Source organism: Zonotrichia albicollis, chromosome 10, assembly GCF_047830755.1.
Source record: "Zonotrichia albicollis isolate bZonAlb1 chromosome 10, bZonAlb1.hap1, whole genome shotgun sequence".
NCBI lineage: Eukaryota > Metazoa > Chordata > Aves > Passeriformes > Passerellidae > Zonotrichia > Zonotrichia albicollis.
In genome coordinates this window covers 2,279,882-2,294,400 of record NC_133828.1, presented here as the reverse complement: position 1 = coordinate 2,294,400, position 14,519 = coordinate 2,279,882, and the positions used below count along the sequence as shown (strand labels likewise).

The window sequence follows — 14,519 nt, the reverse complement described above, 5'->3', positions numbered from 1 at the left end:
TTTTTTTTTTTTTTTTACAAAAGCCTGGATGGATCCTTTTGTTTAAATATCCTCCTCCTCTCCTGAGTGCTGCTGTTACCCAGCAATGCATTCACAAGATTATTGATTTTTTGACTGACCTTGTGCACTCCCATCCTCTGGAAGGATGCAGGGTTTATACAAAGGGAGCTGTCCCAGCAATCCCATCTTGGACAATATTCCAGCAGTTTATTTATTTCAGGAATCAAGGATTTATTCTGCAAATTAAAAGGGTGGCAGGGAATGGGTGAGCTGAGCATTTCACCTTCCGAGTACCCAATTTTTTTGTGTGTTTTACAGGAAGAAGGTTCTCATCCAGTGAATGAGAAATTAAACATTCTTTTGGGAAGGTTTAATCCCAAAATGTTTATCCTGGTGGATTCTCCACAGCCTGAGGAACATTTTTTGTGTACAAGGCCCTGCATTTTAACCAAACCCACCTTTCCTTCCCTGCTCCAACGGCAAAAAAAAATCAATTCCCATTTCCCTCATTAATAATAGAAAATACCATCAAGCTTTCAGAAATAGGGCAGGAAACATTTGGAGTCAAGTACCTTGAGGGAGGTGATGCTGCTTGATTTCAAATTCCACTTTTTCCATGCTTTCAGCTGGGGAAAAAAAAATAAAAATAATCTTGTGCTTTTTCTTGCCCTTTTTGTTTTGCTCTGGGGCCTCACTCATCCTTTCTGGCTCTCATCTATTGGTCCTGTTCCCCTGCCAGTGAGATAAACTGGCAAGAGGAATGGCTGGTAAAGCTTTCAGGAGCTAAAATATTGGAGATTTTTAATGGAAAAGGAATAAAACCGTAACTTTCCCACCCCCTGGGCAATGTGTGCAGCATCCAGGGGCTTCCCCAGCCTCTGGTGAGGGTGGATTTAATTTCTGCCACGAGCAGCTCACCCATCCCTCATCTCTGAGCCTGTAATTGTAGCCCAGGGCTGTTCCTGAAGGAAATATTCCTTGGGGACAGGGATTTTGTAGGAATTGTGTCTGCTGTGCACAGGCAACCTCTGGAAGTTGGTGTTTGTGGTGGAATTTGCAAGGTGAAAATTGAATATTGTTTTAAACGTGGCTGTGCTGGTCCACCCTGGAGGAAGAGATATTTAAATGGCAGCAGATTTTAGGCTGGAATCTGGGAGGTTTCCCTGCTTTTTTATACCTCTGTTAATCCATGGAGCTAATCCTGAGTATGAAGGGAGTGAAAGGAGAGCCAGGAGTTCTGTGCTTTTAGTGTTCAACCTGCTGTTGGATTTTATGGGATTGTCAGGGTTGGAAAAGAACTTATGGGGTCCATGTGATGCCTTGTTCAGGCTGCCCTGGAGCAGGGGCTGGGCAGAGTCCCAGAATAAAGCAGGGATTCATTCCCAGCATCTCCTCCATGGATCCACCTTGGGCAGCACCAGAGCCCAGCCAGGGCTGCACCCAAGATGAACCAAAATGGCCCCAAAATGCACGAGCGCTCCCGGGCTCTGTCCCTGGGATCAGTTCTGCTCCATTTGCACCTTGCAGTTCATTGTCCCATCCCAGCTTCAGCCCCTGCAGTCCCACCCTGCTTGTTTTTCTCTCTCCAGCCCACGGGGTTTGTTGTAGTGGAGACAGAGACAGCACAAAGCAGCACACTCCATTTTCAGAAGGTTCAAACTGGTTTTATTCTAGCATGTGTGCTTTTTATCCGTTCTTACAAAGCTCATAGGTTTACACTTTACTCATTGGTCATGAGAAACAAACAAAGTGCCCATTGGAATAGGCAGCTGCAGGTTTCTTTTATTTATCTTTCTTCCTTTCTTGGTTTCTATGTCAAAGACCTTGGTAGAAAATTCTTTCAGGGCTAAAAATGGATCCTCTTGTCAAACTTCTCTGTGGCTCACAGAAGCTGCTGTAAAACCTCTCCCACACTTGTTTGTGCTCCTGGGCTGAGATTTGGGTCATTTGTCCTTGGTGCCCAGCTGGAGCAGGAATTGTTTTGTCTCCCTGCTCTGTGCACAGAGCTCAGCAACGCTGAATGTGAAGCTCAGAGCTGCACACTAAAGCAGCAGAGAGCCTGAAAAATATAAAATCTAAACCCTGAGGCATCACATGGAGTTTGCATTCCCATGGGATCATCACCCACACGAGGGTGGCCACCTCCCCACACCTTTTCCTTGTCATTTGTATCCCTGGAAGTGGCACGAAGCCCTTCCTTGACCAGGAACGCCCATCCTGGAGAATCCCTTGGGATTTGGGATGGCAGGATTTCCATGAGCTGTGTCCCTGCAGGAGAAGCTGTGCCCGAGGAGGAGCAGATCAGCGCCAAGGACCAGAAGAACCTGGAGCCTTGTGATAACACCCCGATCATTGATAACATCACCCCCGTGGTCGCCAGCATCTCCACGGAGGAGAAGCAGAAATACGACGAGGAGATCGCCAGCCTCTACAGGCAGCTGGATGATAAGGTGGGAATGCTGGATTCCAGTTGGGAATGTTGGATTCCTGGGGGAAACGGATTCCATGGGGGAATGTTGGATCCCATGGGGAAATGTTGGATCCCAGGTGGGAGTGTTGGATTCCATTGGGGAATGTTGGATCCCATGGGGGAATGTTGGATTCCAAGGTGGAAATGTTGGATTCCATGAGGGAATGTTGGATTCCAGTACAGAATGTTGAATTCCAGTACGGAATGTTGGATTCCAGGTGGGAATGTTGGATTCCAGGTGGAAATGCTGGATTCCATTGGGGAATGTTGGATTCCTGGGGGAAACGTGGGATTCCATGGGGGAATGTTGGATTCCATGAGGGAATGTTGGATTCCATGAGGGAATGTTGGATTCCATGAGGGAATGTTGGATTCCAGGTGGGGATATTGGATTCCACTGGGGAATGTTGGATTCTAGGTGGGAATGTTGGATCCCAGGTGGGAGTGTTGGATTCTATTGGGGAATGTTGGATTCCCACAGTGTTTGGGATCACTCTCCAGAAAATCAGATATTTCTGATATCAGAAAACAATCAGATTCTGATAGTTTGAAGTCCAGACTTTCCCTTTTCTTCCGTGATTTGTGCAAAATCCCTCAGCAGACTGTAATGTCATCTTGGAGTCACCAGGGGAGGAAAAAAATCCTAAAATTTAAAGGAAAATACATCCACAACCTTTTGTTTGTGTTGTGGATGTATTTTCCTTTAAATTCTAGCCCAGAGGGCTCGTTTATCTGTTTATTTCTTTGCACATTTTTCTGTTTATTTCTTTGAGGGACACCAATGGCACTTAAAGCTCTCAGCAATTCCCTTCTCCGGCCATTAAGAGCTTTGGCTTGTGGGAAGATGAAAAGTGGAGGGGAAAAAAGGCCCAGAAAAAGCCCATTCACCACCCTGGATGAGAGCAGCATTAAAAAATTAACAGCATTCAGCTCTCATCATGAATCAATAGCCAATTTTAAAATCCAGTTGTAATTAGCAGGAAAACAGCAGCAAAAAGCCCAGTGTGTCCTTGCCTGTTAATAGTGAGGTTTGGCTGTTTGTGGACGCAGAAAAATTGTGTTTAAACCTGAATTTTGGTCTCCTTGCACTGTCTGGTGGCACTGAAAAGAGCAGTTTTCTGTAAGAAATGAAATTGTTTCTCTGATTGCAATCTCCAGCTTTTCCATATTGATAAGTAAAAGGAAAAAAAAAAAAAAATCAGGCATTGTTTCACTTTCCTCATCCAAAGCAGCAAAGCCCAGTAAATTATTGCAGAGGGAATTGGAGCAGGTTTGAGTTTTTCCCTAGAAAACATGGGAAGCATAATTTGAGACAGGACTGTAGGAAATGAGAAGATATTTGATCCCAAACAAAGGGATTCCCAACCCAAAATATAATTTATACCAAAAGGGATTTATAAACAAAGGGATTCCCAACCAAAATATAATTTATATTTTTAGCAGCTTTTACAGCAGAGCTCTGTGTATATTTATTTGTTTTATTTCTGGTATATTTATTTATGTATATTTATTTTTCTCTCCCCTCATGTCACTCAAACATGCACAAAGTTTTATTCCCCTTTCTTTTCCTAGAAAGAGGAAATAAAAGGTGATCGAATGAGAGCTGTGAAAAGGAATTAAAAATCTCCACCCCTGTTTCATTGCAGGATGATGAAATCAACCAGCAGAGCCAGTTGGCTGAAAAATTAAAGCAGCAAATGTTGGATCAAGAGGAGGTAAGGAACTAAAATAAATAAACCAGCCTAAAAAAAATCCCTTTACATTTTGCTCCTGAGCCCTTGTTTAGTGATTCTGTCCCAGCTGTTCATATTAACTGGCTGAAATTCAAGTGGAAAATTCAGGTGTCAGCCAGGCTTAAACTTGAAATTTCATAATATTCTCATTGAGCCTTGATAAAAGTCCTCGAAATAACAATTCCCCCTGCTGGGAAGTGATGCTGGAGGTCCAAGGTAGGAGTGGGGCCAGGATTTTTCACTCCAAATGTGATTTTTGATGTGTCTGTGCCCATTCAGGTGCCCAGGCACGATGGACCACAGGCAGTTAGAGATTTCCTGATATTAAATCATTAATTATCATGATTTTGGCCATTAGAGACAGCAATCTGTGAGATGGAAAAACTTGATAATTGGTGCTGCCCCAGATTTGCTGTGAAATCTTGGATTGCTCACTTTGATTGCATCGTTTCTGTCCCTGAAATGAATTTTTGTTGGGTTTGGGATGCAGAACGTGAGCACTAAACCCACTCAAGCCATTCCCTTCTATGAGCAATTCTGAGGATGCAAAATGAGGCAATAACACCAAATTCCCCAAGTGTTGCTGTGATCTTTCTCAGGAATTGCTTTTTTTGTGTATCCAGGCCCTCAGAAAAGGTTTCCAAGGTGTTTTTAGAGGAATAAAAACAATTTATGAACATGTCTGGTATTCATCACTCAGGGTTCACCTGCCCCCTCTGCAGACTTGTCCTGGCTGGGGGAATCTCTATTATTTTATTTTATTTTATTTTATTTTATTTTATTTTATTTTATTTTATTTTATTTTATTTTATTTTACTTTAATTCTTTAAAATTTTATTTTATGATGAAGCTCCTAATTCTCTTGATTTGATTGCCCTGTGCTGGGGTTACAAAATAATAATAATAGTAATAGTAAAAATACTACTACTACTACTACTACTACTACTACTACTACTACTACTTATTATTATTATTATTATTATTGTTATTATTATTATTGTTATTGTTATTGTTATTGTTATTATTATTTTCAAGTGCATAATAATAACACACTTGAAGTATATTGTTATATGTTTATAGAATATAATAAATATAAATAGTATCATATATAATAGTTGTTATTATATAATAACATCAATGTATATTATGTTATTATATAACAATATATTGTTATATTCTTATTATTTTATTTATTTATTTTTTTAAATTAATTATTTCCTGATGTGTATTATGAATTTATTTGTGTCACCTCACTTCTCCCATTTTTTTCACATCCGTTTTCTCACCTGAGGCTGATTTTCCCCCCACATCTGTGGATTTGGATTTTCCCCCACACCTTGGTTTTTGGGTGCTGTGCATCCCTCCTGAATTATTCCTCACCCTCCCTGTTCCAGTGCCACCTCTGGAGGACCAATCAGCTTCTCAGTGCCCATTTTCCCCTTTTTTTGCACATTCCCAGTCCAGCTTTGCCAAATTCCAAACTCTCTGCAGCTGGTGCTGCTCAGAGCCTTTTTCTGCCTGGTCCCTTGCTCTTACCTTGGGAGGAGAAAGTGACATTTTATTATTCAAAGGCGATATTTTATTATTCAAAGGCGATATTTTATTATTCAAGGGTGCTATTTTATTATTCAAAGGTGATATTTTATTATTCAAAGGTGATATTTTATTATTCAAGGTGGTTTTTCCCACATCAGCTGTCCCTGGAGAGGTGATGAGCTCGCTGATCCACCAGCAGCTGCCTCACTCTGCCCCCCCTAATTAACCAGCCCTCATTTCTGCTTGATTAAGCCAGCAGGTTAATTATAAACCTGCTGCAGATGAGGCTGATTTTAGGGGGGTTTTTGGTGCCTTTTCACCTCTGGCTGCTGCTTCAGGTGGGTGTTTTGGGGGATTTGGGATATTCCATGGAGCGCTGCAGCCATGGGCCTTTTCCCTTATTTACAGCTCACCCTTATCATGTTTTTTTGGTGCCTTTTGAGAAGCTCGCTCCATTTTTCCACACCATATCACCCAGAATCTCCTTGTTTACGCTGCAGGTGATGCCCACCACTCCTCGAAGCCACGCAGAAAATTTCTGCAGTAAATGGAAATAATATCTCCATCTGTGTTTAGCAGGAGGATGATTTGAAGCTATTTTGTTGTTTAAATATTTACATGCCATCTGGCTCTGGCAATGCAATGGCTTTTTTTCCGTAACGTGAGTGCACTTGTGAGGCTGCAGCATTAGCAGGGAGATGAATTTCCCTCACATCTGAGTCCTCCCTGGGCACGTGCCAGCCTCCAGAGCTGCCTGCCTGCTTTCCTATTTTCCACAGGCACTCTGAGCCAAAAAGAAAAAGCCATTTCTTCTGGGACATTCTGCTTTTTGGGTGCTCTGCTTGACAGAAATGTGGGTTTTTTTTGTTTTTGGGGGTGTCATCTGCTGGGTGGGCAGATCAGGAGAAACCCACCCAAAACACTTCAGCAGGGAAGGTTTTATTCCACTGTCTGCAATGTTATACCAATCCATAATTCAGATTTCTTGGGAAGGAGTGAATTCTGTGAATGAATGCCCCAAACTTTGCTGTTAGGATGAGCATGAGGCCCTCCCACATCTCCTGCACTGCTTTTATCCGTTGTAATTCCCTCTCTGATGCTGTCAGGCCACGTCAAGCCCTGGTTTTGTTATCATTCTTGAAAGTGCAGTATTAGCAATAAATGCTGGGTGTCACTTTTATTTATTTTCACATCACCCTGCAGTGCAGGGCTGCTGGTGGGGCTGGGGTTGTGTGAGGACACCACAGCTGAATTCTCAAAGCTTTCACATCTCACTGAGCATTGATTGCTTCAAGGGCAAGGGACAGTGACCTCCCACCATCACCGAAACCTCAGCAGCAGAATTTACTCATTGCAAACAGTAAATTTAAGAAGTTTTCCAGCTTGGAAGCACTCTCTAAAGTGTGTGTGTATGTGTGAAGTCAGTATTTTCTTCTGAGATTAATATTTTCCCTCAGCAAACAGGAGCAGCTAATCTGTCCTCAGCATCATCCTGCAGGTGATAAGGGAGAATAATCGTCTTAGGTTTGCTTATCAAAATATTTCTGTGAAGCCACGAGGTCTTTGAGGCTGCCCTTTTCCCTCAGCTCAGCTCAGAGCCCTGAGCCTCTGGTGAAACATTTCACTTTGTGGGATTTTTTCTTTGCTCTGAGCTGCAGCACTGGATTGAGGGCAGAAAATGTCTTTGGAGCTCTGACACTGCTTAGAGTCACTTTCTCTGCCTCAGCCTTGGGTCATAATAGGATTTGATGAAGATTTTTTTTCTCGCTGAAGTTCAGAGCTTTTCTTTGTGCTTCCTTCAAATGCTTTCATGCTGGAACTGCTGCTGCTTTCAGGATTTCTCCCCCTGCTGCACGCACGATTTGTGCTCGCTCTTTTTTCCCCCTCCCTCCTTTTGTAATTTCTCCTTGTCGATATTGCCTTTTGAAGGAGTTTCTGGGTCACTCAGTGCTGCTGTGCTGTTCCTCCCCAGCTCTTGGCCTCCACCAGGAGGGATTATGAGAAGATCCAGGAGGAGCTGACCCGGCTGCAGATCGAGAATGAGGCGGCCAAGGATGAGGTGAAGGAGGTGCTCCAAGCCCTGGAGGAGCTGGCCGTCAACTACGACCAGAAATCCCAGGAGGTGGAGGACAAAACCAGGACCAACGAGCAGCTGGCAGATGAGCTGGCACAGAAAAGTGTAAGAGCAACTTCTTCATCCTCTTGGGTGTCCGGTTTATCTCGGCTGTTTGAGGGGCCTGGAAAGGCCCGGGGTGGCCTTGGGGCAGCCCGCGTATCGAAGGACGAGAAGAGGCTTCAGTTCTTCTTTCGGTTTTTATGTTTATTAATTGTTTATCTAAAAGATGTTCTTTCAGCCGAACAAAGATCTGCTCAGCAGCCAGCCATGGGCACACTGTCTGTCCTCCCGGGCAGCCACGTATCTTTATACCCATTGTTACGTATACAATATTTATCATTTTTCCCCAATACCATTTATTCTTATAACTCGGTGCACTCTCAGTAATAACCAATCCAAAGGTGCCACCGTGGCCAAAGAAGATGGAGGAGAGGAGGAAGAAGAAGAAGGGCAGGACACACCCCAATTCCTCCATCTTACTCCTCTAAACCCCCCTGTACATAAATCCTAAACCCTGTATCTCACTCTCTAATTAACTAATCCCTTCACCATTCTCCCTGTGAAGCCCTCATCCTTGTCATCTCCTGTGTAGGGTTAAAATCCAGCCACCAGACACTTCTGGCAACATCCCAGGACTCCCGAGCCCCCCAAGGGTGGTCTCGGAGGCTCAGCATCTCAGGACTGAGATCTTGAGATCCGACACTTGGGTTCTCTCTTTGCACCCCAAACATCCCCAAAAACCTGCTGGGGTCACCCTCTCTTCCCTGCCTCAATTAAACACCGAAACTGAGGGGATTCAGAAGCTGCTCTGTGGAAGTTGGTGGCAGATTGTGGCTCTTGCAAGCAAAGGGACTGGATGTGAGAAGTGGCCATCCTGTGTTTTGGGTATTTAAAAGCTGTATTTTGCCAAGAGAGCTGTGAAAATCTGCCTCGTGCAAATGGCAGCGTTTTTGTGGTTTTTCTGGACGCTGCGCTGTGGAGCTGGGATTTTACAGGGAGCCAGGGGATCTCAAGGAAGGAATGAGGAAAAAAAATTAATCGGCTTTTTCAGCTCGGATGTGGCCTGAATCTTAAGCAAAAAATGGGATCTGAGGAAAATCAAGCTTGGTTTAGCAGCTTAAAGCATCCTTTTTCCCTTAATTCATTACACCAACTTAAGGAGCTGTTGTTAACAGATCTGTTTCATTAAAGACTTTGTTATCTCCCCCAGTAAACCAGATTACCACGAAATCCATTGGAAAAAATTGAATTTTCTATCCCTCCCTACCTATTTCCCTGTGATTAACCTCCTTTGATGTATTATGCAAATCAGATTCTTAGCGGATTTGCTACATTTAATAGATCCAAAGTAGCCTTTGGTGGCAAGCGAGTTGTGAAAGTGGATTATGCCAAGGTGGAAGTGGATGTGTCACTACATTGTGCCAGCGGGCACGAGGAAAATACCCCCTGAAAACTGCCCAGCCTGCAGTGGGGAGGGTAATTCTTGTTTTTGAACCTTTGCAGAGCGCCCTGACGGCCACGCAGAGGGAGCTGGGCCAGCTGCAGGAGCTCAGCAACCACCAGAAGAAGAGAGCCACAGAAATCTTGAACCTGCTGCTGAAGGACCTGGGCGAGATCGGGGGAATCATCGGCACCAACGACGTCAAAACCGTGCGTGGGCTCTGTGCTCTGTGCTCTGTGTTTTGTGTTTCCCCAGCAAAGCAGGGAATCCCACTGGGGCTTGCCTTGTGGGACTTAGAGCTCTTCTGGTTCCACATCTCTGCCTGGGACAGGGACATTTCCACTGTCCCAGGGTGCTCCAGCCTGGCCTTGGGCACTGCCAGGGATCCAGGGGCTGCTCTGGCAATCCCAGCCCAGGCAGGAATTCCCAATTCCCAGTGTCCCACCCATCCCTGCCCTCTGGCACTGGGAGCCATTCCCTGGCTCCTGTCCCTCCATCCCTGTCCCCAGCCCCTCTCAGCTCTCCTGGAGCCCCTTCAGGCCCTGCCAGGGGCTCTGAGCTCTGCCTGGAGCCTTCCCTGCTCCAGCCATCATCCACAATTCCATGTGCTGCTCTGGCCCAGCATCAGGATTTGGGAGGCACCATGGGGAGAAGGCAGGGAGGGGTAAGAAAAGGAGATTTTGGAACAATTATTTTGCTGCATTTTGTCCCCAGAGAGAATCTCCAGTTCTTGGAGCATCTCCGTGGCCTCCTCAGGACTCGCTCCAGAGCTTCTCTGTGCCAGGGCCTGCCCACCCTCCCAGCCAGGAATTCCCAATTCCCAACAATTCCCAGTGTCCCACCCATCCCTGCCCTCTGGCACTGGGAGCCGTTCCCTGGCTCCTGTCCCTCCATCCCTTGTCCCCAGTCCCTCTCCAGCGCTCCTGGAGCCCCTTCAGGCCCTGCCAGGGGCTCTGAGCTCTGCCTGGAGCCTTCCTTGCTCCAGGGGAACGTTCCCAGCCTGGCTCCAGCCCTGCAGGGAGCATCACAGGTGTGGGATGTGTGGATCCAGCAGTCCTTGTGCCAGGACATTCTGTGTAAATCCTGGCTGAGGACACTGCAGAGCTCTTTGTCTGCCTGGGAGTGATGCCTTGTGAAGGCTGACCTAGAACAGAGACTAAACAGAGCTAAAGAATAAAGCAGGGATTTATCAAGAAGCCAGCTCAGTAAATACCCCAAGATATCAGAATAAGGAATAGGAATAATAAAGGAATAGCAAATCCCCTCCTTGAGGACTGGGAATTCATAAAGGAATGAGAAAATTCCATTTCTCTGCAGAGGAGCCAAGGTGTTGAGGCTGCAGGAAAACCAGGGAGGGGACAGGGGACAAAGCAGGGCAGGGATTGTGACAGAGGCGATCCCACAGAAACGGGGGTGATGATTTGTGAATGCTGCCCTGGAGCAGGGGCTGGGCAGAGTCCCAGAATAAAGCAGGGATTCATTCCCAGCATCTCCTCCATGGATCCACCTTGGGCAGCCCCAGAGCCCAGCCAGGGCTGCACCCAAGATGAACCAAAATGGCCCCAAAATGCACGAGCGCTCCCGGGCTCTGTCCCTGGGATCAGTTCTGCTCCATTTGCACCTTGCAGTTCATTGTCCCATCCCAGCTTCAGCCCCTGCAGTCCCACCCTGCTTGTTTTTCTCCCTCCAGCCCACGGGGTTTGTGCTCCTGGGCTGAGATTTGGGTCATTTGTCCTTGGTGCCCAGCTGGAGCAGGAATTGTTTTGTCTCCCTGCTCTGTGCACAGAGCTCAGCAACGCTGAGTGTGAAGCTCAGAGCTGCTCACTAAAGCAGCACAGAGCCTGAAAAATATAAAATCTAAACCTGAGGCATCAGGAGAGGCTCAGTGTCTGGGCTCACAGCTCCCACAGTTATTTCCAGCTCAGTTTTTGGGGCCAGAGCCCATCTGGGAGTCACTGAACTGATTAATGAGGGGTCTGAATTCCCCCAAAACAATCCACACATAGCCCAACTCCTTCCCTAGCTGACATGACTCAGAATTCCCAGAATATGAAAATACTGGCTTCTGAGGTGGCCAATTTTTGATCTGAAGTTTGGTGCACATTTTGGTCAGCCCTGCTTTGAGGTTTGCCTTTGTGTGGCTCTGTGTGCTTTGGGGATGCAGTAGAGGAGCTGGCTGCTCACTTTGTCACATTTTTAGAAAAACAAAATGCTGATTTCAGAGAAAATATTTGTATGATCATTGCTAAACTGCAGCAATGGAAACTTTGCATGGCCTGGAAAAATCTCTTTGGTGCTGTTAATGCCATCCTTGCCTATTTTAAACCCACATGAAAAATAGCAGTGGTTGAAAGTGGCTATGTTCATTTTTGAGGTGTATGAACATTCCTTGCAATACATTTTTGTTACTTTCAGTTCAGTTTTTGCCGACGTCCTGCCAAGGCTCTGTCAGGCCAGCAGGAGCTCCAGGCTGTCCTGCTGCAGGGGACACAGTCCCTGCTGTCCCTGTGTGCTGCATTTGCAGGATTGCAGCCTTTGGAGATGGCACAGCAGCCTCTGGTGGCCGCGGGAGCCAGGCTGGGACAGGAAATCTTTGCAAATGGAGGCAGAGGCAGTTTGGGACCAGTTCTTGTAGGAACTGAGGTGTCAGCACTTCAGGGGACAGCTGCCAGTGGAAATCAGGCCAGACTGAGGAGCTTTTAGAGAATAATTTCAAATTTGCTGGCAATTAGCATCTTTTCCAAATGTGTCGAATCTCAGAGCAGACTGAAAATTTTGGAAGAAGCGTCATTTTTTCAGGATTTTTGGGACAAGAAGCAGCACATGTTCCCTTCCCCTTGGCTGTGCTGGGACAAAAAAGGAAGCAGATGAGGTTGAGCTGGGTTATTGCTCAGGGAGAACCTGCACCGATCCTCAGTGGAATATCCAGAGTTTGAAGGGACCCACAGGATCACAGATCCAGCTCCTGGCCCTGCACAGATACCCCAAAATCCCACCCTGGGCACCCCAAACCCTCCTGGAGCTGTTGGGAATGTGCCCATTCCCTGGGGAGCCCAGCACCCTCTGGGGGAAGAGCCTTGCCCTGATATCCATCCTAATACCTGGATATGATATCCCTATATGATATCCATTCGCACAAATGTGAGATATCCAAGATAAATAAAATAAACAAGATAAAAGGACAAATCAAACCAAAGATTCTGAAGGAAGGTATCTCCTTAGTGTAATAAGCACTCAATTGCTTTGTGCAAAGATCCCAATTCTGATATTTTTGTCCTCCAAATAAGCGTTTTAAGTTTTCAGAAGTAACTTCTGCTCTTCTCCCCTGCTCCAAACTCTCTTTCTGAAATGCCCCCTGGTCTGTGAAACCATCCCAGACCCCAGCCCCGGCTCAGGCTGGTTCCCAGAGCAGGAGCAGCTCTGGGTCTGAGCTGCCATCCGTGTGTGCTCAGTTGGCAGATGTGAACGGGGTCATCGAGGAGGAGTTCACCATGGCCAGGCTGTACATCAGCAAGATGAAGTCGGAGGTGAAGTCGCTGGTGAACAGGAGCAAGCAGCTGGAGAGCGCCCAGATGGACTCCAACAGGAAGATGAACGCCAGCGAGAGGGAGCTGGCGGCCTGCCAGCTCCTCATCTCCCAGGTGCGGCTGCCCTGGCCTGCCCCAGCCTTGGGGATCTCAGCGGGGCTGGGGAGAGGGTTTTGGGATGGGCTGAGAGATGGGAATTTGACTTTGCGTTTTCAGAAGGTTGATTTATTATTTTATGATATTATATGATAGCATAGCACAACATATCACATTATTATATCACATTATTATATCACACTATTGTATCACACTGTATCACACTATATTATATGAAATGATATTATACTATGTTATACTAGGTTATACTATGTTACATTATATTACAGTATATTATGGTATATTATAGTATAGTATACTATACTATTCTTATAGTATACTATATATTTATTTATTATTTTATGTTTTTATATGATACTACATGATATGATATAGCATAGCATATCACATCATATTATATTACACTACATTATATATTATATGAAATGATATATGATATCATATTGTATTATATTATTTTACATTATATTACATTATACTGTATTATACTGTATTATACCACATAGCATTATATTATGCTACATTATACTACATCTTGTTGTGTTGTGTTGTGTTATGTGATGTTTTTTATGTTATTATAGTATATTATATTATGGCACAGTATAGAATATTATAGTGTATTGTATTGTATTACATTACATTACACTACATTATAGTGTATTATTATAGTGCATACCAGTTTAGTATATTATATATATAATATACTATACCATCTATATTATATATATAATATACTAGGCCATATATATTATATATTATATATTATAGATTATAGATTATAGATTACAGATTATAGATTCTATGCCAGTATATAATATTATCACATATCATATCACATATCTCATATCTCATATCATATATCATATCATATATAATGTAATATATGATATATGATATATCATATATAATATCATATATATCATGTCATATATCATATCATATATCATATCATATATCATATAGTATCATATTCCACGGTATAGACTCTCTCTTAGCTCCGTCCCAGCCATTCTGCTGCAAGTTCTCCCAGTCATGGATGTGGAAATTCTCTGTTCCCTCTCCCTTCCGTGGGCCGCTTGTCCCTGAACACCCAGGGCAGGGCTGTGCTTTTCCCCTCTCACTGCTGTTCCTTGTCTCTGAAGCACGAGGCCAAGATCAAATCCCTGACAGACTACATGCAGAACATGGAGCAGAAGAGGAGGCAGCTGGAGGAGTCCCAGGACTCCCTCAACGAGGAGCTGGCCAAGTTACGCGCTCAAGGTACAGCTCTGGCTCTCGTCATTTCTGTCTCACTCACTTTTGTGTCTTTAGTGATGTGAAAATCTTTAAAACCCCCACACAGGTCCTTTACCAAGCAGCACCAATCAGTCTTGCTGAATATTCTGTAAAATTCTAGATTTCTGAATTTTAATATTCTAATATTCTATTCTAAAATTCTGCATTTCTGAATTTTAATATTCTAATATTCTGTGAAATATAAGGATTTATCTAAATTTCACTTGTCGCTCTGCAACATCCCTGCCTCATTCCCTGCTTCCCTCAGATGTGCACAAGTTGTGTCTTTGCCAGCTGACTTAAT

General features: G+C 44.6%; 1 protein-coding gene across 1 annotated transcript in view; it reads left to right on the top strand.

The window, feature by feature from the left end:
* The window catches only part of KIF5C (kinesin family member 5C), an 82,979-nt gene that overhangs the window by 53,834 nt on the left and 14,626 nt on the right, over window positions 1-14,519 (top strand). The window contains exons 12-17 of the mRNA XM_074547843.1: window positions 2,275-2,450; window positions 4,117-4,185; window positions 7,712-7,918; window positions 9,359-9,505; window positions 12,749-12,937; window positions 14,083-14,200. Of these exons, the coding sequence (XP_074403944.1) occupies window positions 2,275-2,450; window positions 4,117-4,185; window positions 7,712-7,918; window positions 9,359-9,505; window positions 12,749-12,937; window positions 14,083-14,200 (906 nt within the window). The remainder of the gene's footprint in view (window positions 1-2,274; window positions 2,451-4,116; window positions 4,186-7,711; window positions 7,919-9,358; window positions 9,506-12,748; window positions 12,938-14,082; window positions 14,201-14,519) is intronic.